The following is a 23,263-nucleotide window of genomic DNA, read 5'->3' as shown; positions in this document are numbered from 1 at the left end:
TATTTCCCAAGACACGCTTCTGTTAATCTTCCTTTTGTCACTTCTCTCCTCCCCCAGCCCCTGATATCCCCAACAAAAATTCTCTCCTGTGTTTGAAAAGAGGTTGCAAAGTAGCATTGTTTGTTTGGGTTTGGGTTTTTTAAATCTTGATGGTCTATTATTCACCTGTTTTTTTACCACTAATATCAGTGTTTCTATTTCTCTGCCTAACTTCTGAATTTTGTACGTGCTGTAATTGTTATAAGGATGCAAATAGTTTCCTGGAGTGATGGGTATGGGTCTCTTATCAGCTCCAATTATGCAAAATATTTTCAGTTAGCTCTAATTCCCTGTTCTGCCTCCCCCCAGCCAAACACAACCAAGCAGGGTCTCTCCTGGGACAGCGGTGTGCTGTGCAGGGGCGGCTTTCCCCTTCTCCATCGTGCCCTCTCCCAGCAGCGCCGGGATCAGAAAGCACGCTCTGCTACTTCCTTGTATTTTTAAAAAGTTGTAACGCTCTTAAATTACACCATTTCCCTAAAGATTTGCAGCACCGCTGCTGGCAACTTAAAGGAGGCCATATTAGCTCCATCTTGAGATTCTCACAGTTTTGTCAGCAGCGATGGAAACCAGCGACTCACCTGGCCTGCAGAGCCTTTTGCTGAGCTTCGTCCCTTCCTGTGCAAAGCCGTAGCAGGTAGCAAAGCGCGTTGTCCACCGCTGGTGGCAAAGCGGGATGCTTCGTTGGGTGGCTGAATGTGGAGTGGCCTTGTCTGTGGTGCTGCGTGAGGCAGAGAACGGTTGCTGGTAACAGAGCAACACGTTCCTGTGGCCTTTGAGGTGGTTCTGGCTCTGAGGTTACCACCTCGGTGTGCAGCGGCGGAGGGGTTTGCTGACCAGGAGTAGTTGTGTTACGGTGGCTTTACTGACAGCACTCAAAGCCACGTGGATGCTGTTTGCTTAGGTAACGCAGAGCAGGAGGTATGTGCCTCCTGCCTGCTATGGAGAAGATTCCCCCGTTCCAGACAGCGCTGGCTGTGGTTTCCCAGTGTGCGTACCTGCAGCAGGATGAAATACCTCTGGGTTTAAATAGCTTGGTTCCTCAAAAGAAATATTTTGAGACCCGCTACACACTACCTCTGTAGTTGGAGCTTGCTTTTCTCCCTGTTCTGCCTTACACTGACCTCGCTGCTTCTTTTAGGCCTTATCTTGGCCCCTCATTCATAGTCGGGCTGTTGTTTCCACAGCAGAGTCCAGCAGGGAACCGGGAAGGGCTGGGAATACGCTTCTGCAGCACATGGCTGTTTGGTTGCCCAGTTGTACCAGAGCAGCAGAGATTGCTGGGGACAAGGACTGGCTCTCAAAGAAGCGCTTGAGTCCCAAGTGAGGTTTTGTAGGAACAAATTGATGCCTCTACTTGTTACTTAGGATGTGTTACCTATCAGTCCAGAAGAATTGATGTGGGTCCAGTTTCTGCAGCTCTCTCTAATCGCTCCCATCAGCGGGGAGCGGGCTGTCGGGCTGCTGGGCTTGCTGTCACAGCGTGCACACAGGAGCCTGAGCAGGGCATGGGTTTAATGCTGAAAGGGGGTAATTTCCTAAAGCTCCTCGAGCGTGTACCCTGCGGGTGACCACCCGTGAGTCCTGCTGAGGAGCAGGACTGCTTAGGTGGTGCGAGACTCAGTTTGGGTGAGCGTGGTAAGGGTGCACCGGCTGATGGTGCAGCGCAGGTGATCAGCTTGTCAGGCTGCATTTGCAGTGATGGCTTTATCACTGTGAACATGTCAATAGTTTCTGGGCCTCTTATTTCAGCATAAATTAGCACTTTTCTCGTAGGACTTGCTGATGCACAACCTGATTGTTGCCAGCAAGTTAAAAAGAAAAATAATATACACACACACACACACACACACACTGTAGAAACTGATATTTGGTAGAGGTGGGAGAAAGAAAGTGGGGGAGAAAGCACTGAAAGAACAAGACTTAAATTACATTTCAAGATGATTCTGCCCTGCATTTATCTTGTTCTTCAGCTGAGCGGGTGACAGGTTAAGACTGTCGTGGCATGCATGTATGAACCTTATTCAACCTTTTCGGTTCTTTTCTGGGAAGAAGGTTTTCTTTCTACTTTGTATGTCACTGTCACATTGAATGTTGCCAGCACCGTGGGGGCTGTGGGCAGAGGAAAATGTCTGCAAGGGAACGTATGGACCTGGTGTGTAGCCAGCCACGTGCAGAGCACCTTTGGTACACGTACGACCTGTGAGGATGTATGGAACCAGCCAGTTTGCATTCAAGGTAGGGAAGGCTTTTCCCCACGAATGCATCATTCCAGAGTTTGGGAAGAAGGGAAGCCTAGAGGCACGTGTGCTGCTGGAGCATTGGCAGGAGGCTAGGCGCTGTGCAGAAAAAGACCAAAGCTTGGACGCGTTCAATCTGTTTAACTAATAATCGAGACATTTACTGTGTTCATTTCAAGGGTATGGGCATGTGATTTCAACTCAAGTGAGTTGTGTTGGCTTTACCGACGTCTCCTTGTCAGCTGAGCTGCGGGGTAATGCTTTTAGTCATCTCTTATCACAAGATATATGTGAGTTGCAGGGGGACGATTTGATATTCCAGTTAAATCGGTCTAACAGGTAGCTGCTGCCAGAGGGGTAATCTCCTCCTCGCTGCCTCCTTCCTACCTGCAAGGAGCTGTTGCAGAGGACTAAACCACAAGCAACTAGTTTATTGATCAATTAGGGTTTTAATGCTTTTTAGTTGTAACATTGAGTAGTTCTCTAAATACCGGATTAACTTCCTGGACTGGTTCGCTGTGGGCTTGAATGGGCAGTGGTACCAGAGCAAGGGAAGGGGCATCAGCTGTGTGTCTCAGCAAGGACATAAAGGGCAGCCAGAACTGCAGCTGGATGTCCCCATCACTCCATCTTCATGTGATTTTCGTGGGGAGGAAAAAACTTGATCTAATAATACAGGATTTTCAAAGTGCACTTTATCACTTTTCCTTTAACTGGCTGTAATTGCTCAGTTTTGTTTTAATTCCTGTCTTGTGTTTTTGGTTATGTCAGATGTTCTGAAGGGGTTTGTGCAGTTTTAATGAGAAGGTAGTTGTTATTGCTTAGTATTATGTTTAGTAAAAATTTCTCATTCTGGAAGTAAAACTATTAAAACTGGAAGCTAAATAAAAGGAGCATAAACAGTCATTTTATTATGAAGCTTTGTCTCCTGACAGAAGTCTTTTTTTCTTGATTAAAATATTCACAAGATCGAATTTATGTCTGTCTTGATAAATATGAATGCACTTAAAAAAAATTGGAAAGTTTCCTGTTATTTCTCTTTCTGTGCTGTGAAGTACAACCTTCATTCAGGAGGTGAGGCAGGGAGAGAGTATTTGTAGGGTTTAGGGTGAAGGATCTCTTCTGTATTTGATGCTGGAGTGTTTAATTTTCCTTTCATTGCCTCTTGCTGCTGTTTCAGTCCCCATGGTAACTTTTTCCATCACTGCTTGGGGGGCTGGCCCAAAGACCCAATCTGTATAACCGGAATGATCTTCCCCTCCCTTTCCTGGAGTCTACATATATATTTGTTTAAATGTCCCTTGGCTAAAAGGTTGGGAGCTCTAGCACTTGTACTGATAATCAGCCGAGGATTTGCTGAATGCATTGAGTTTAGCCGGGCTGAAGGGAATGTGGGGTAGGTGAATATACGGGAGAACTTCCATTTGAACTCCGAGCACCTGGCTTTAAATCAACAGTTCTGGTCTTGGTTTTCCATGCCGTTGTGTGCTTTTGTGACTCTTTCTTTTTGCATTTGCCTCCTTGGGTTAAGGACCAAGTTGGGCATCTTTGGGAAGTATCCTTATTTCCATCCATCTGAATTAGCAGAAGAAAGTTTTTCGGATTGTTTTGTACCTGCATACAACACAGCTGTGATTATCTACGTGAGATCCATTCAATAGATCTTAAAAGCATGAACAGATACTGCTAACTTTTTTATTTGGTGGCCCCGTCATTGAGGTAGGAGGGGGAAACCATCATCTCTGATGCAGCGTTGCTAATGAAGGCCTCCCTTGGCAGAAGGAATGGATGGCAATGCTGAACTCTGTCTCATGTAGCATCTGTCTGAGGCGTACGGGCTAGTTCAGACTGCTTCGTCTGTAAGGGGCTGGAGTATCTCTGTTTTACTTAACCTCAGATGTGTAAACTGTGATACAGGTTTTTTTGTGCAACCATAATTGCTGCTGTCTTTCTTGTTGAAAGCCAGGACCCAAGGCAGTAGATCAGCATCTTGAGGAACATGCAGGTGCATTGTGTAATCAGGGGTTGTCCCAGTATGATCCTGGTAACTCCACAAAGCTGCAGCATCTCCGTTTACATCGCTGGTTACTTGTCTAAACTGAGCATACATGACCATTATGTCTGGACAGGTTCTAGTATGCACTGGCTGAGTAACTCAACCCTGGTATTCTCCATTCTTTGTCTTGCAGCCTGGTAATGGTCAAGGTGACATTTCATCTGGAGTCTTAGCTCTTGTTGACCATCTTTTCTTCACCCTTAAGTGGGTGGTGGCATTTCTGGTCTAGTTTATTGGGAAACTTTTGCAAAAAAACATATAGTGGATCTTTACTTTCCTTCATAAATAAGAATTTAAAGGTTGTTCTTGACCAGGGAAGGCAGGTATTGAGGGTGCTGTCACTGTATGATGTCTCCTGGCATCCAGGTCTGTCATGCTGTATTAACAATATTTTTATGGTAGGCTTTGAAATATTATTAGGCATTTTTTCTGCCTTTTTTTTTTTTTTCTTCTGTCACAAGTGTCTGCCTAGCTGTCCTTCGAACCTGAGGTATCGCATATCCTAGGTTTTGTGATTCTGCTGGGAATATTGATTTTGCTAATGGTACAGAAACGAAGCATCACAAAAGCGTTGAAGCACGGTGGTCATGTATAAGGACAGAGGACAAAATGGAGGTATAAGCCCAAAGCTGAGACAGCACTGGCAGTTTAAAAATTCAGACAACAATGGTCAATTGTAACAGAACTGGGGGCAGCTGGCATGTCAGCTTACAGAGCCGTGGGGTCGTGTATGCTCCAAAGCTGTGCAACCTAGCTGGGGGTTTTTGTACCCCTCTTGCATCCCCTCACCCCAGCTACTTGGAAAATAGTTACTGAGGTCCTTTTCCAGGTGTTCAGGGTTCGAACCACGCTTATACATATCTGCTGAAGGGTTAGGATCGTTTTCCTCTGAAAGAAGATAATTTGAAAAAGGTCGGCTCAGGAGCATCATTGCACAGATGGCTTTGCAGAGCCATTGTCACAGTGATGTGCACATAGCCTCACTCATACCAGGAGAATCTAGTGACAGCACCGCCACGCTCTCGCCCTGGTGACTTCCCTGTAATAGCTGACAAAGATTAGTACCACCTTCTTGCTTTGCAAAATGACTTCTTATGGGTGCTAGATACTTGTTTAAAGAAGGGAACCTGTCGAACAGCTGTGCAGCTGCCCTGTAGGCTACAAAACCTGACACTTTGAGCTACAAAGCTCATAGCCAGCCAGCTGGGTAACAGCTGTCTTCTCACATCTGGCTACTGCATTGCCTGTTTGTTCTGCACTTGAAGTTCATACCAGGACACTGTCGTTGCTTTAGCATCTATGTTTACAGAGTCACAAATATAAATAATTTATAGTAGGTACTTGGTTGGATATCTAGCTTGTAAGCAGATTGTGGATGCTGCTTTTTCTTTCCAGTTAAATAAACCATCCACAAAAATCTGGCTGGTTTCCTTTTAAGATTTCGGTGATACAATTTAAAAATAAGGAAGCCAAATTTTTACCAATCTGAAAATTGTAATTTCGAAAAGGATTTTGAAATAGAGTCCATTGATTCTGGGTTAATTGGTAAAAACAACAAAATGGTGAACCAAAACCTGAGAGAACTTGTGTTGGTGACCTGCAGCACTTCTTGCCGCCTCCTTCCCCTACCCACACATAAACACTGCATGTGCAGGCAATACCAACCTCATTTGCTACCTGAGTGGTCATTTTTTATTACTAGATTTATGGAAATAATTTAATAACCAAATCTAATTTGGGCTAAAGCATTCATTAAGTGGAGAGCTGACTAGCTAGCTCATCTGTGATGGTTTAGAAAAGTAAGTATGGCCAGCTATGAGTTTCCTTAGTGTTTTTTGTTTTAATATTAACTAGTGCATGAAGCTTCTTTCTTGCTGATTTCGTAGTATTTTAATTCGAGGACCACTTTTTGGTTGGTGGAATAAGTTCCAAGAGAGATGCACACCATGACGTGTGTACGTACAATTTGCAGCCCAGAAGTTAAGGTGGAGTAACATGAATGCAAATGTTCCTTATCTGCAAGCAGAGCTGGCTTCCTTCCTCTTCCTATAGCAGGAATATGTCCTAGGAAGAAATTACTTTAAGCATTTAGAAGTTTTCTCACACAGAATTTTATTTGCAACAAGATTGGACATGAAAATGCATGGTGAATAATTGATTTATTGGAAGCTTTCAGTGAGTGATCCCATTTGCAGCTGACCCAAGCGTAGCTTTCTGCTGTGAAGAAAGGAGATAGGTGGCGGAATAACCATTCCTTTGGAAAAATACTCCAGTAAATGTGAGGATGGTGCATTAGAGGTGTAAAGGTAACCTTCATCCTTGAATTTATGAATTACACAGTTTGATTATTATTTTTTTTTAGCTGTAGATTTTTTTCACTGCAAAAGTTTGAGAAACTAAAATCTTGGTGCTGTAGAACTGTCGAGGGTATTAGAAGATTGTGATGGTGGAGTAGACCCACAGAGCTGATGGGGGGAGGGGAGGGGGTTGGCGAAGGTGCGTGTTTTCATTATAGTGACCCACTTTTTTAGAATTTTGAGAGTGGTAATTAAAGTGGCCTTTTTTCTTGTTTTCCCTAATGTGCCACTGAGCCTAGAAGTATAAGCAGTTAGTGTCTTCATAGACCTGGAAACAAGAAAACTGTCTTTTAAATCTTTTTAATTTTTGAGAGCACAGTTCTGTTGTAGACCTATTTGAGCCCTGTGTACAGGGCTTTTAGTTAGCAAGAGGCCAAGGGCCGGGTGTGGAAAATGTTAAACATTTAGTGTATTCCACAAATGGTGCTGATATTAAACTTGTGATCACCTGTTCATATGATTTGATATGTTTAATGCCAGTGTTGTTTGACCTTTTTTTCCCCCACGGAATAGAGGGCAGACTCCTTCTAAAAAAAGAAATTGCCTCTCTAGATGAAGTGTTGAAATAACCTTACTCAGATAAAACTGTTTTGTGGCAAACAGAAGGTGATTCAGAGAACTGCATCTGTGCTGATCTCATAACAAAGCTGATTAATATTTAATCAAATGCCCCTTAAAATTCAGCATGATAAAGACTAAAGGATTATTTATTTATTTATTAATGATTACTTTTAAAGGGCACTGCTCTAACAAAGAAAACTTCTACTGTGTATTTTCTTGCATGGAAGTAAGCAGAGCTGCCTGGGATGCTGATCATTTGTTTGTATCCTCCAGCTGCAGAAAATGAGAAATTAAGTTAACAGTTGACAGATGCACTGAGAAATGAGTGCTTGGGACAGTGCAGGAATGTAACTCGCATGTTAATTTTCCAACTTCGGGTTCTGTTTTAGGTTGTGCCGGTGTCTGAGCTCTCTGCAAACTGGACAGTGTGGCAACAGGGCTACTGGTTTACCTGGTGGCTTTGCAAGGAGAAGCAAGAGCCTTTCAGGCTTACTGTGTTTTTTATTGAGAGCAGGCAACAGCGTAGGAAGATGAGGCCGGGAAGCTGTGGTATTGATCAGACTGTCTTCTTGGCAACCTTGTTTGGGGCAGCTTCCTGGCGTTTGGGTGAATGGAGTATTAGGGCTATAGAAAAAGGACAAAAGGAAGGTTACTGCTGGCCCTTTTTGGCAGCAATAGCTGGATGCCTTTTCAAAACAGCTCCTGTTGTCATGGAGCTTCTGAATCCAAAGCCGGGTTCTGGCACCCTCTTTTTTTCTCATGGCAAAAAAACATTGTCCTGTCCTAGCCTTGGGCGGGGGGGGCGGGGATAAATAAGTAAAGGCAGTAGCCTTGGCAGCACTTGTCTATTATTGCAGCTAAATGACTGAGCTGCGGTGGGAATGGGACCAACGGGAAACCTTTTCTTTACAGAGAATCCTGATTTGCAAAGCTGGCGTCCACTGTGGTCAGCAAAATACCTTTTCTAAGAAGGTGTTTGACATTTGGAGAAGGATTTTGAATAGTTTATATAGAACTTGCTTTCCTCTGAGTCAGCAGTGTTTGGAGGTTGAAATAGAGACCTGAATTCCTAATTTCAAGGTTTTTGAAAGGTCCTCCAGTAGCTGGTTGGTTGGTGTTTTAAAACCTGTTCTCCTCTTCTAACCTTCAGATACCGTCAAACTGTTTAACACACTTATTTATCATTTCCTGAAATGGTCAGTAGTATACAAACCAAGATATTTATTAATTTATTCGACATTATGTTAGCTTAACATTACATGGCTTTGCTGAGCTTTTTGCTATCTTAAAAGGCGATATTTTGATTGCACAGAAATATTCAGGCTTGACTTTATAGACAAAATATGTACTCCACTTCCTGATGAGATTTTTTTTTAAAATTCTTGTATAGTTCCAGTGACTGATGTTTAAAAACTTTCTCCGTTTTAATTATGTTTTGTGAACTTACTGAAACCTGGAAACAAGTGATGGCAGAAGTGGTTCAGTCTTTCCGAAGCAGGAGAGCAGTGAGCCTGTGTGCCTGTATTTCTACATGACTTTTTTTAAAGGGAGGAAAGGATGATTACCTCATGTCATCTATAGAAAATGTCTATAGGTAAGCTTTTCTGTTAGAGATGTGTAAGTTCTTTGGGCTGAAGCATTTGACCTTCAGGTTCATCTTTAGGAGTCAGCTCTGTTTTGATCCTGCCTGCTTACTGTTATTTGAAAAGTTTCAGGCAAGTAGTGAATAAAATCTCTGCATATTAATATCATAGCACAGTAATTCCTGTTGCTTCACCCCCCTGTTTGTGTTTTGTCTGCCGGCATTGTTTTTGGGGGCTGTTGGGTCAAGGATTAGAGCTCTCTGAGGCAAGTTCGGATTGGCTTTACTGGTAGGGCCCCAGGGTGGGATGTTGCAACTGCTGTGACTGATGTTAGAGGTTACCAGCCCCCAAGCAGGGTTATTTTCTGTCCTCCTGGTGCTTTAGGCTGCCTGCAAAGAGGGATCTGTGTGGAGGCACAAAGGCGAGCAGGAGCGCTTGCGGCACGCAAGTGTGCGGTTCTGCAAAGTCCACGTCGGGCCGGTGATGCCGGGCAAGGGTGTAATGACACCACAGGGCTGCTGCGGCTTTGCTTCAGCAAAGAGATGGAGCCCTGTCATTTCAGGGTTTGTGTGCACAAGGGAGGGAGCCCGCATCCTTGGGAGTAGCCGTGGATCTGCAAGTATAATCATCAGATAATAAAGGGACCCTGGGAGCCAAACCTTGGGAGTTTGGAACAGCCTGTGGAGCCCTTGTGAATTCGTTTCTACAAGCCCTTGGATGGTGGAGTTGTAAACAGCAGTCATCTGGGCAGGGCTGGGTTTGGGTTGGGTTTTTTTTCTGTTTTACTCTTTAAAGCATTGTCAAACTGCAAAAGGAGACAGGCTTCTTCCAACTGTACCCTGCGGTCTGCATTCTGTTATCTGCTCTTTCTGTACAAACTTTTAAAAACCTTACTGAAGTGTGTGTGGGGGTTATGATGTTTAGTGCCACAAACATAAAAATCAGAAAATTCTAAATATTACAAGTTAATAATTAAATATTCTCTTGATTAAAACTACTATGAAGTTGTTTTAACCTAGAAGTTAGTGCTGAAAGAAAAAGATTTCTTGGTTATGACAGTGTAGTGTTTTATGCGCTAGTGAGTGAAACTCTTGTGTAGTTGCTCGTCTTTTCAATTGAATAACATGTATTTCAAAGTCTATTTCTTGACATTATCAAGACCATAATAAAATCTTATTTTTTCCTCTTTGTAATAATGCTAACCTTCCTCAGTCTGTAAGACTGCGTAGTCTGCTTCATTTCAGCATTAGGAACATGTGCGACAGGTTTTTGACAGTGCTAAAATTTGTAATTATAGCATGTCTTCCTTAATTTTTTGCTCATTACATTAATTTCTTAATTATTAGAAAATTAATTCTGTCTTTGAAATTCTGCAGTTATGGAGATGCTGCACTGTATTTTTTTATAAAAACAAAGTGACCGCATTGCTGCTTTCATTTCAAATTTTGGCTGTAATTACAGAATTGTAGATAGCTCTTCCAAAAGAGTTAAAACAGTCCCAGAGCAGCAGGAGGGAAGAAGTGTGGATCTGATCACCATCACCATAATTCAGGCCTCTTCCATTAATCTTTCCTTAGGAGAGAAAGCTTTTATTTTCCAGAAGGGAAGAGGGTAGCTTCCAGGCAGTTTCCAGTATCCTCATCAGGCAGATTTTGGTTTGCTGTGATATTAGATTTGTATTTAAAGGATTGTAGTGATGAGAAGGTGGGAATGGTGGCTGAAGCCAGTGAGTCCTCCTGGAAGGTCAGATAAAGCCTTAATTTAAAAACTCGGCACTTTCCTTCTAAATACAATTGTTTGCTAAGCTGGGATGAATACTTTTCATGGCCACCTTTGTTCTTCAAGAGCAAGCCCAGTGCCTGTGGTAGGCTCACACCGGTACAGGGGTCCCAGCACTCTGCAGTGGTGGGAGCACTGGAGAAGCTCTGGGAGAAGTGACTGACCAGTGGAAAGGGCAGGGCATGAACACGCGGCACTGATGGCACTTGGCTTTCTGCTATGGCAAAGCCAGGGAAGTAGAAACAAACCCCCACCACAAACCCCAGTCTTGGTGAAAGAGGTTTGCTCTCACTCCAGTTTGTATTGGAGAACTTGCCAGTGCCCAAGACTGCAGAGCAGAACAACATCTGGGTGGATAAGCTTAAGAATTTAGCCCTAACGTTGAGTGACAGTAGCACGTTGAGGGGTGGTTATGCTGCTACTTGATCTGCTTTTGTTTTGGTTGGAAGATCTCTCCCTGCTCGGGCTGACTGCGTGGTTGCAGAAGCAATGCAGGAGGGAGGAGGAGGAGGAGGAGGGACCACCCTGTGCTGGGTTGATGTGGCAGCAGAGAGGTGGCTTCAGGGTGCTGGAGGCAGCAGAGCAGGCAGGTGGGGATGACACATGGTCTTCACTTTCCACTGGTGTCTGACTTTAGGGTAGGTGGCCCTGTGGTGGTAGGTGAGATGCTGTTTAAAATAAAGTTCCTAAGATCTTGTAGGTATAAAGAACAGTCTTGATCCAGAGTGGCCCTACAGGTGCAGTCACGCAAACTGGGTTAGGTAGCAGAAATGAAGCGTGGAAGACCTGCAGCAGCGCTTGAAGGATCAAAAAAGATGATGGAAACTTTGGTCAAGGTGCTGTTAACTGCCAATACGAGTTTTTCCCTCTTTCTCTTGGTGCAGTTCCTTTTACAGGCAAATATATGTTCCCTCAGAGCCCTTTGGACATGATTGTGCTTCTTTCCCTGGGTGACAGAGGAGGTGGATTTGCTCTGAAGAAATAGTTCCATGACAGCCACTTAGAAAATTGTTCCTACATTCTTGTGTCACAACTTCTTTTTTTTTTTTCTTAATAGACACAGATGAGGACACAGTAAAAAGATGCTTTGCCACGTTTGAAGAGAAGTTCTTCCAAACCTGTGAGAAAGAACTTGCCAAAATCAACATTTTCTATTCAGGTAAGGTGCTTATTTGTGTATAGTTGTGGAAAATACAGCAACATGAAACGAGTCTGAAGCTCCCAACCTTTCAGAATAACCACAGTGGTCACGCAGGTCTACCATCAGGTAATTATAGGGCAGGTTTATATGGGAAACTGCTCTGGTTTAATGACAGATGTGGAGCTAAACCGTGGTATTTGAATGGAGAGAGAATGAAGGGCAGGTGATTTCATTGCTTTGCAATAGCATCCTGCTGAACTTTATGAAGATGCTCTTAAACTGAGCTGGTAGCTTACATACAGGGCTCAGTTCCTCAGTTTCTGCATGGTGACAGACTCCTGTGCGTGTTTTAGGCATGCTGAGCTTGCTAGCTGATGTCCCCTGAGACTGTGCCAGGTTAGTGATTGTGGACTTGCCTATGTATGGTAACTTGACCATCTTGATGTATCCAGCAAGTTTGTAAACACTTAACTCTTCCTTATATCCTTGCAACTTTCTGGAGTAGATCAACCAGTAGGAATTTGTCATTGGCTCTGTATAAAGTCCTGGTTAGTAAATTGAGTAAAAATGTAATGGTGGTAAGAGTAGGGATTCCTAGGGGTCATATGTCAAAGTGCTATTTGTTGTTCTTTTCCCTGAGAAAGTTTGCTTTCCCATCCTTGTGTTTTGAAAATAAACTTTAGAATGGGATAATTGGAAATTCACCCTGTAATATTGCTACAAAAAGCTTAGCAATAGCGTGCTGCAGTTCCACCCACCATTACACTTTGGCTGGTTTTCAGCCTCTTTTGGTAAGGTTTAAAGTGGAGTTTCAACTAGAAAAGTGTTTAAATATGGATACGATGATGCATTGCCTTCTGCTCTACTCTCTCTTAGCGCGGTGATTTATTATTACCTTGGTGCTATAAACAGGTTTTTGGAGCACAATGCAGTAGCCTTTTCTATTTCTGATTTTAATCTGGTAGTAAAGACAAAGTTGAGTTGTGCAAAATATTTTAATAGCCATCAGGTGATGACTTTATTGCTAGCTATTTTATGACTAGCAGAATCTGGGTTGCGAACATGAGAATAGCTGAAAGTATAATAGATGCAGTAACTGTGCTGCCTTGCCTCTGTTCAGCTTCCATCTCGGGGAATAAATCTCTTTGGGGCCAGCTGTGCCTGCTCGCCGGCTCCCTGGGCAGTGGCTTTGCTGTAGCCAGAGTGGATGTCAGACAAGGGCAAGGGGCAGTTTGTAGGTAGAAGCGGTATGTTTTATTAGGGTTTACAGTTTATAAGCATTTTTCTACGTGCAGTTCATATGTACCTAACTCAGAACAATTGTTCTGGTTCCCGGTGAGATCTATTTCTGTCCCGGGTCTGAGGCAAGGCTTTTATGCTCAGCAACTTGCCTTACTTTCTAGTTATACCAGATCCTACAGACTATGAGCTAGACTCTGTGGAGGAAGCTCTGACAATTTAGATGCACTGTACTGATTATAATTTTCCCTAATGAGGACCTGCTAGCACACGTGCACCCACATATACGCACCCATTCCAGCATTGTTTAAAATGGCATTAATAATATAGGGTAGGGTTTTTTCCAACTGGCTGTCATTTTGAAAAGTTATAGGAGAGAATACATGTAATTTGAAAATCTCTTGTGATAAGATTAAAATAAGTCTTTTATTTGCAGAAGAGTGACGTGACTTTAATAGTATGGAAACACTTTATTAGAGTTGTTAACGTTAAGCTGCATCAAGACATGTTCCATCAGTGGTTCCTCTTGATCATGTCAGAAATTTGTCATGTTGGACCCTATTGTAACTCCAGGCATGGGTTGCCTTGGATTATGACCTGGTATGTCCTATTTATTATAGGCTTATTATATAGCTTATTACATGCTTGTCTTTACGACAATAAATACTATACCTTTTCACGAAAGCTACACTTTCTGTTCTCTCTGCTTCATTTCCTTGTTGTCTTGCCCTGCGCTGAGGGGTCCTTGGTGAGCATTGCCAGAGATTACCACAGCATGGACAACCCTATCCTCTTGGGATGGACTTCTCCCAGGGCCCAGCTCCTCTCCAGCTCCCCGGAGCACTTGGGATTGCAGTGCCTGCTGCAAAATCCCTTTGCCTTTCGCTGTGTGCTCAGGTTGCTGGCTGTCGTCAAACATAGCCTTAATTCCCCAGACTATTATCCCAGCTCAGTAGGAAGGAAAACTGCCATTAACTAAAACTGATTTGATAAACAGTTTGTGATTATTTGGACTACACTCAAGAAAATCTGTGCTCAACTGAAGGAGGGGAAAAAAAAAAAAAGCAGTAAAATTTTCAGATGGTTCCAGTAGAGGAATGCCTGTTCAAGTGTTAAAGTTTTATTTGTGGCCAGTTTTGGTTTGTGTTTGGGATTTTCTAGAGGGGAGGTTTGTTATATTTTAAATTAGCATCATCAGGATCTGCTGGGCTACTGTTCAGCTAGTAACATTTTTGTGGTTAATTCAGGAGCTGGTTTTATTATTTGTAGGAAGCCGCAGCTTTAACTTGGTAAGCAAAATACTGAACATAATATGTACAAGTAGGAAAAGGAAAGAGTGCTAAAAGAGCCCCGAGCCGGGTAGCTGGTCCATTACCTCCTGTACTGGAGGTAATTTCAACCACCTGTATGGTGTAACAGGTTTTGATCACAACCATGGCCATGTAAACTGGAACCTTGGGGGGAAATCTTACTAGCTTCTTGGTGTGATAGTTTGGGGTTTTTTTTCCCTAATGATCCTTATGTGTGAACTTTTCTTTAAACTTGAAAAAGGGAGTCAAAACCAACTTGGAATTGCACAGTTGAGGTGATGACTTTTTAGACAGTGGGTTTTAGTCAGGATCTAGAAACATTTTTTGGGCAAAGCTCCTACTTTATTGCAAACACTTTTGTTGAAGTCTGCCTCTGTTGGTCTTGGATTTCTCCTTGGTCTTTGCCGTAAGATTACACTTGAGCTGAGGACTCGGTGGGCATCAAGTTGTGCAAAATGCTGCAATACAACAAGAGGGGTTCCAGTTTCTAAGTGTACGCTGCTTTTTTCTAACTCTGAGTGGCATATTTTTTAAAAGTCACTCTTTTGAGTGCTGAATTGGTGGTGAAAGCCTTTTCAATTATTTTGGAGTATGCTGCAAACTGAGAAACTGACTTCTACTCTGCTTTGCCGTTTCCCTAGGCAATTCCCTAGGAGGTTTTAAGAATAGCAGCACATGCTTTGTCTTGGTTTGCTTCTGCAATGAATTTTGGTGATAAAATCGTACCTTAACAAGATGAAATGATTTGTGGACCAGATAACTAGACTCAGTGCAAGAGAGAGGGTAGGAGGGGAAAGGTGCAGGACTGCTGTTTCTGGGGAGTGGCAGGTCATTACAGGGCTGGATCAGTTGCCTTTAAAGCTTCATCCTCAGAGGACTGTGGTCTTCCCCTATGGATGGAGAGGGCTGTATAGAAGACAGCACATGACCCTTCTCAGTGGTGCATTATTTAGAAGAATGTTTGTATTTCGAGATGATGCATTTTTGTGGATGTTGCTTTGCAGACATATAGGAAAATTGCAGCAGTAGTTTTGTAACTGTTTCAAAGTGTCTTTATTGTGTTATTAGTCTGATGGATTTTAAGGTTTTTCTGGATATAGGGACAATGGAATCATGTTTTCAACTGAAAAATGTAAATTTAAACTCTTCCATGTTTACTAATTTGATGCAAAAGTAATCCCAGTGTGTCACAGGCGGTTTAATATGATGTTTTGAATGTAGAGAATGAACTTGTGAATTTTATTTATGTGAAGGCTTTTGATTCTAACAGCTGCGCTAATAGATATCTGTTACTTCCTCGTGGGAGAGCTCTCAAAGTGGGGAGAGGTTATTGTTTTCGCAGCCTGTCCTTGTGTGTCTTAGATATTATGTGGTTGTAGGCTGCGGGCAGACAGTTCTCACTGTGGGCCGCATTGCCTCTGTTCGGTGAAGTCCTTGCCAGCTGTAGAAGCTGTCAGAGACTAATTGTCCTTTTCTGTCTTTTTAAAACCTCATACTTTATTGAAGTTTATAATTGAGAAAATTATAGAGAGTTCTCTTCCATACTTGATTTTTCTATATTGATCCCCATTTTCAGTTCAGAAAGGCATTCTCCTTCTGGAACATATCTTACGCAAGAACACTGTAAAATTATTTACAGAGCAGTTTTGCTCTTAAAATTAACCAGAATTGAATAAGACTGAGGGGAGAGGTCAGAATTTCTCCCATAGGAGTAAATCCTACTTCTTGGGGGGGGTGGGCAATTGAGAAATTTACCATTAAGTTATCTAAGATACTGACGAAGAGAATTAAATTGACAGCCAGGAGACCGTCGGGCAGAGCTTGGAGTGTCGGGGGGAGCTTGGGGCTCCATGGCTGTGGGTGCTGCTGGGGGGGTGCTGCTGGGTGGCGGTGGCTGCAGCTCCCGGCCAGCTCCGACGCTGCCCACCTGCTCACCATCTTCCTGGCCAGCAGCTTATCCACAGAGATGCCAAAGCTGTGACTGAAGCCATAGTGTGTGTGGGGGGGAAGCCAGGAAGGAACTAGTTGTACAGAACAAAGAGAAAGATAATAGTGTCAGTTATGCTGGTTTTAGCATTAAAAGATTGTTATTTAGCCAAAAAGATTATTTTCTGAAAGTACATAAAGCAGCATGTTTAATGGAACACCTTTTCCATACTGGAGATGTGAGGAAGAGAGACTGACTTGATCTGAAAACACATCAAAATGATATTTAAATGCAAGTTGACTGTCCCTTTAATCAGTAAATAATGAGGCAATGCTTCTAACCTGTGTGAGCCTAAACTGAGAAAAAGAGGAATAAATTATTACAGTGGATCATGTACAGCAGCTAGTAGTGTTGTAACTCCTGATCAAAGCAGAAGCTGTGTTTGTCTGTCACCGGGAGCTTGGCAGAGGGGTTGCGTTGCTCTCTGAGCAGCAAAACTCAGTGTCACATTTGAAGTGTGTTGGTTTGGTTTGGGTATTTTTTTTTCCCTTTGATTTCCTTACTGTCATATAAAAAAAGATAGTAAACGTAGTCAGTAGTGGGTGCACAGATATGAAAAGTGCTCTGCTTACTAACTGTCGAGTTTTATAATCTTGTCTAGCAGTTTGGGGCGTTTTTCCTCGTGCTTTTTGTACGTTTGCTTTATTTGAGAAAGGCAAGCAGCTTTCCTTTGCACGCAGAGGAGACGTGTGGTCACTGCTCTGGTATTTGGATGGGACCCCATCTGCCTGGCCACCTCCAGCTGGGGCTCTGCCAGCCTGGGGAGGCCTGACTGTGCGTCCCTGGGGTGCTTTATAGCCCCTGGGTACAGGTGGCAGCTCTGCAGGTTGGGCTTCTTCCACCCAGCTATCCATATGGTCCTGAAACAAGCATCCTCTAGAAATCACAGCTGGGCTGGCTGGTTGAGACATCTGAATTCATGTCTAGTGCTGATGCTGAGGGGACAGCCCCTTGATTTTGACTTAATTAAGACTTGTCTGACATGATGGCTTTTTTTTTTTTTTTTTTTGAGAACATGTATGCCTTACATAATGCATTAAAACCTTTAACGAGAAGGAGCTTCCTAAAAGAGAAATACGCAGTTGAATTTAATGCTTAGTGGGGGAAGGCCAGGCAGTGGGTTATTACCTACAGACATGTTATTTGAGGAAAAGGTATAGTGCTTTTGATGGGCTCGGTAGGCAAGTTGCTGTCCTCTCATCTAACTTTTCCCCTTTCCTTGCGAACAGAAAAGCTTGCAGAAGCTCAGCGCAGGTTTACGACTCTTCGGACTGAGTTACAGTCAACTTTGGATGCACAGAAAGAAGCCAGTGGGGTGTCCACACTGCAGCGGCGCAGAAAGCCGGTCTTCCACCTGTCCCACGAAGAGCGTGTCCAACATAGGAATATCAAAGATCTGAAATTGGCCTTCAGCGAGCTCTACCTCAGCCTCATCTTACTGCAGAACTATCAGGTACTTGCAAAAAGAGGTGGTTTTACAAAGCCCTGCATGTAAACATCTCTGTGCTTTGTGTATCTTTGAGTTGCCTCATTCAAGACATCTTTTTAAAATTTCTTTTTTTTTTTTTTTGGTCCCTAAACAATTTTAAAGAAAAGGCAGATGCCTGGCAGCTAGCAGCATACGCCTTGTTGCTTTTTGTTGAGCTAGAAATGCTGAGCTGACCTGCAGAAGGACCTTCCTTCTTCCTTTTCTGGGCTGGCTGACCCCAGCACCCTTGGCCCGGGCATGGCCAGAACACGAAGTCACATTGGGACCTCCTTCTTCTGTAATATGTTGCTCTGTGCAGGGCTGGAGCTGGCAAGTTAGTGAAGAAGCTCTTTTATCTAGTATTTGTAATGAAACTTGAAATGCTAATGTACTGTTTCCTCTTGGCGTTACCATGGCAGTGGCTGTGACCTTGCTATATCAGAATTTCTTGTTAAAACATCCATTTTAAAAAAAAGTGTTTTTAATTCTGTAGGATACAGGCTCGTTTGCCTTGAAGTATGAAAAAACAAATCTTTAGTTGTACTTGGATTTCTGGCATGAAAGGGCATGGTAAATATTGCAGATGCTGATCTTGTTCCAAAAAATCTTGAAACAAGGATCTGAAACTGTTAAGATCCTTTTTGCTGGGCTAACTCTTTTGGTGTTAAAAACTCTGAAATGCTTTTAAATGTCTTACTGTGAGGGTTTTTAGCTTGTTAAGTAAGAGTGTTTTGAAGTTAAATTCACTACATCTGTGTTTAGATCTTTACCAGCATTGTCCTGGAGAATTTTACTAAACAAAATTCACCGTAAGAATTAATCTAGTATCGCTCTGTAGTATGGACAAAACATATTCTTCCAAAATTCTGAGTGTCTGTACCTCTCCTAAAGTGATGTTACGTCTTTGAGCACTTGTCCAGAAATTATTTATGAGTTTTTCAATAAAGCCCTTTAAATTTTAGGGATAGTTTCTACTTCAAAATCCTGGGAAAGATGGAGTATCTGTAGCTTTTCAGGAGTAAATCAGTATTACGTGCTGTGATTTCTTCCCTTTAAAAAAAAAAAAAAATAATAATAAAAAAAAACAAACAAAGAAAAGAAAGATCATAGGTCATTCCCCTGGAAAATATTTTCCTATTATTCATCAGTGAAGAAAGGCATCTTTCACACTTATGTTTTTGCTTTTTGCTAAAACATCCATTGTATGTATACCAAATATTGATGTAAAACCCATCTGGATTTGATAGCTTTCACAGTTTCCAAAAGGAGAAGAGCTTCTTTCTATAACATAACTTCAAAGAGAGAACCAGAAAAATTAATTCAAATTGGTCATGAAGTTGAGGACAAAGAATACAAGTACTAGAACAGACACAAAACTAAATCCCACAATATGACTCTTCAACGCTTTTGGGCTTAGAATATAAGAACAAGGAATACTCAAGCTTTTGCAGTTTTAGAGAGGAAAATCAACAACCTGGTGGGAAGATGATGTATCTGAGGCCTTCATGTAGGAGGTAAAGTGAAGTCGACAGGTGGCATTATAAATATCAGACTATGGGTTTCATGTAATGCCAAAGTCTTGAGTTGGGTTACTGAGAAGGGAAGATCCATGTGAAGCGAATTCCTCAGTCTGTTAGGACTGAACAAGAGTTGGATGCGTTCATTCCTAAGGTACACAAACCAAACACCAAGTGAAACTGTAACTTGTCTCCGGGGCAGCTGTTACTTGTTTAACTTAATCTTCTGATAAAATTAATATATTGTTAACAGTAATGTATCATTCCAGAGTGTGTGCATAGATAGATAAATCTATTTGAAATAGTGTGTTTTAAAGAAAAATCTTGAGAAATTAAGCATATAATATTTACTTATGTATATTGTATATAATGTAGTCTGTTCATCAGGCAATAATGGAGGCTGAATCAGTCTTATTTAATTGCTGTGCATCTGCCTTGCTGGTGCGTTTCCTAATACACTGGTATGTCAGCAAAGATTTTTGAGTCCACTGTTTGCTTCTACTTGATCTTGCATGATATTATTGCCGAAGTTGCACTGTTTGGTTTTTTTCACCTTTAATGACAAAACAGATCATTAGTTGATTCACTTCAATGGATTAGATCAGTTTTCAGCAGAAATGGAAGTCAGACTTGGAGAAAGCCCCTTGCCTAATAAAAGCATCACGAATAGCAAGCATAGCAGAACGTCTGACCGCATAAATGATGTTTGACTGTTCTGTTTCACAGTTCCATTGCTGCATGTTCCTTGTCACAAGTACTGCTGTAACCAACAGTGGTTTTATCATGCACTTTGGGGTTGCAGAATTTTTGCAGCTAGAGGATGAAACACTGCTGGAGAGCTTCTAGGGTGCCCAGCATAAGCATGCCCCGACCGGCCAAGGCACACCGCACTTAGGCTGTGATAGCCCACGTGGCACAAAAAGTGATGTTAGTTCAGGCTACAGAAAAATCTCTGACCAAAATCATCGTTTTGTTGCCTTTTTCATTTCAAGTTTCTTAAATAGTGATCTGCTCCTCCGGGGGTGGAATGCTGGCTTTTCCAATAGAAAGTAATTAAAGTCTCTTGTCTGCAATAATGCAGATCGTTAATGCATTGGCTTCCTGCCTCTGCCTCCCTAGCCTCATTTCCCCACCTATATACTAGGGGTCTGGTATTAAATCACTCAGAGCATAATTAGATTCAAAATAATTTCAGTGAGTAGTTGGCGCCTCTCCCCAGGGCATTGGATTTTGCTGTTTTTCTCCATTTCTATTTCCAAGCTACTTTCTAAGCTTTGTTAGAAATAAATCTTGCCATGGTCTGTCTGCGTTCCTCCTGTTGCTTGCATGAAACGTTGAGTCTTTTGAGTGGTGTTTTATGAAATGCAGGAGTTCAGATGCATCGTGTCACGGCGGTTGCTGGCAGTGTGGTGAGCTTTGCCTCTCTTAGTTACTGGGCATTACAAGAGTGTTGGGGCAGGGCTCATATACAACTTGGAAATCAACCGTTAATTCTTGGTTTAATGCAGCATCATGTGCTTATCTCTGCAGATATCTCTAGAGTTACATCTCCCACATCTGCAAGCCTCAACTAGTTTTGCAGTTATTGTGCAATGTACTAGGTGGAAAAGGATGCTGCTATGGGGGTGCGCTTGTTTGGATTTAAGCTGCAGCATTCAAAACTTTCATACAAAGATTTCCCATCTGTAGTGCACTTATCTGGAGAACTTGATTTGAAAATCAATGTAAAGTTTAAAGAAACTAGAAGTCAGTAGCCTGGCCTTTTCAGAAGGGGAAAACCGCTTGAAGGACTGACTGGGGGAGCTGAGACAAAACGTAGCCTTCCTGCAGCTCTGTATGTTTGTTAAGAGCTCATTACAGCTCCTGCTCATCCAGAGTTGCCATACCTGGAACGTATGCAGTCAGGTGTGCCCAGACAGAGGGAGCGTGTCTGGAAGTAACTTCAAACATACAAGTGTCGAATACGTCCAAAGGTTTTTTGTCTTCAGTGTGGTTTCATCAGGAATGTCATTGCTTCCTGCATTAAGGAGGAAAGTGGCAGTGATTTGGCTTTTTCAGGGAATATGAGGTTTAGGTAGTTCCTGACAAATAAGTGACCTGTTTTTATGCCCTTGAGTCCCGTGTTTTTTCTGTTATTTGCCGGGCATATGTAGGGATATATATTACTTCTAATAAAGTAGTAGCTCGTACTTCCTCACGATAGATGCAATTATTCTGATTCTTCTTATTAACTTTTTTTTTTTTTTTTTTTTGCTAGCACTGGAAATAGAACCATTTAGCTTTCTTGGCAGGTGACTGAGGTTAAAAGTAACTCTTCTCCCTTGTCTGCAGAACCTGAACTTCACCGGCTTCCGCAAGATCTTAAAGAAGCATGACAAGAACCTGGAGACAGCGCGGGGGGCAGAGTGGCGTGTGGCCGAGGTGGAGGTGGCACCCTTCTACACCTGCAAGAAGATCAACCAGCTTATATCCGAAACGGAGGTAAAGATGCTAGTCTGGGCATTGCTCCTCTTTTATGTAGAAAACAGTATTTTCTTGTTCGCTACTGATTCCTGTAACGTTTTGCCCTCTCTATAGCTTGTATTCACCACCAAGACAACTGTTAATTGATTTTGAAATGCCACTGATTTCTGGCACTGCTTACGTAGATTTGGGTATGTTCTCTTCAGCTGGTAACTTTTCACTCGGAAGAGCTAGTGCAGTGTTTGCTTGTATTGTGTAGTCACTTGATGCGGTGTGGTGGGCTTTTCATATCTTTGTTACCATTTATGAGGGGAGTATTGGGCCAGGGCTCAAATGTAACATGGAAACCAACCGTTATTTTTTATTTGAATGCAGCACCACGTGCTTATCATTAGAATGAACTTCTGTGATGTGTATCTTTCATCTCCTTAGGAAGTGGTGACCAATGAGTTAGAAGATGGAGACAGACAGAAGGCTATGAAGCGTTTGCGTGTTCCACCCTTAGGAGCAGCTCAGGTGAGAGACTGAGTTATGCAGCAAAGCTGCTTCTCCAACTTGTTGAGGTGCCCAATTAGATTCAATATCTGAACAAATTAGTGAAAATAACTGATGTGAGCATGCTCTGCAAATTGAGGGGGGCACGATCACGTAATCCATTTTGGTTCTGGAAAATCTGGAAGTAGCCTACTTACTGTTCCTAATGCACTCAGACAAGGTAATGAAGGGATGAGATAAATAGTTAAAGGAAATTCGTGCTAATAATAACACATGCTTAGTGTTTGTGCGGTCCAGAATATTTTTCAAAGGGTGCCGAGATGCCCAAGCTCTGTTTCAACACAGCAACAACATAGGCAAGAATGTTATGCAGCATTTTCAGTTTTAAAAACCTCACTTCAAGAGCAAGAGTGCCGTCAGCGTCAGAACATTAATTCCTGATTTTAAGTTTACTCCGCAGATTAATGACTTTGCTGATAACCTTTTGACCCCACCTTAATTCCACCGTTGCTTTGTTTGCAGCCTGTACCAGCCTGGACTACATTCAGGGTTGGATTGTTCTGTGGGTTGTTCATTGCACTGAACGTCACTGTCATACTTTCAGGTGGGTATCGTTGGCTGGACCGGCTGCTGCCGTGCCTTGGTTTGGATATGTCGGGATGTTTGGGATTAAATGAGGCTGAGTCACATCACGCTGTTATGAACTGTTAGTTCTGCTCCAGTAATAGGTTGTGGGGTTTCTCATGTTATGTATGTAGATTTTGGATTTGGACTTTGAACATATTATGGTTTGTTCTCTTGGTTTCCTCCTTATTCTTGGAGGGATAATCTGGAGGTGCAACATCCATGTGTAAAGACAGATTTCTGTTACTGTTCTGTGAACATGCAGCCCTCACCCACCTTGAGAGAGATGCTCGTAGAACTTAATTTTTGCACAGTACTGACTCCCTACAGAGAATGGGACCAGACATGGAGCCATGTGAGCACCATGCCAGTTGGGACATTTTCATGTAGAAATTTCTAGGATT

General features: G+C 42.5%; 1 protein-coding gene across 1 annotated transcript in view; it reads left to right on the top strand.

Annotated features, from left to right (window-relative positions):
• Window positions 1-23,263, top strand: part of XPR1 (xenotropic and polytropic retrovirus receptor 1) — a 109,652-nt gene that overhangs the window by 61,577 nt on the left and 24,812 nt on the right. Inside the window, exons 3-7 of the mRNA XM_037403534.1 lie at window positions 11,673-11,774; window positions 17,522-17,745; window positions 21,609-21,758; window positions 22,173-22,256; window positions 22,758-22,839. Coding sequence (XP_037259431.1) covers window positions 11,673-11,774; window positions 17,522-17,745; window positions 21,609-21,758; window positions 22,173-22,256; window positions 22,758-22,839 — 642 coding nt within the window. The remainder of the gene's footprint in view (window positions 1-11,672; window positions 11,775-17,521; window positions 17,746-21,608; window positions 21,759-22,172; window positions 22,257-22,757; window positions 22,840-23,263) is intronic.

This window comes from Falco rusticolus, chromosome 11 (assembly GCF_015220075.1).
Source record: "Falco rusticolus isolate bFalRus1 chromosome 11, bFalRus1.pri, whole genome shotgun sequence".
NCBI classification, from domain to species: Eukaryota; Metazoa; Chordata; class Aves; order Falconiformes; family Falconidae; genus Falco; species Falco rusticolus.
Note: the sequence above shows the minus strand (reverse complement) of the source record. Positions and strands in the feature narration are given on the sequence as shown.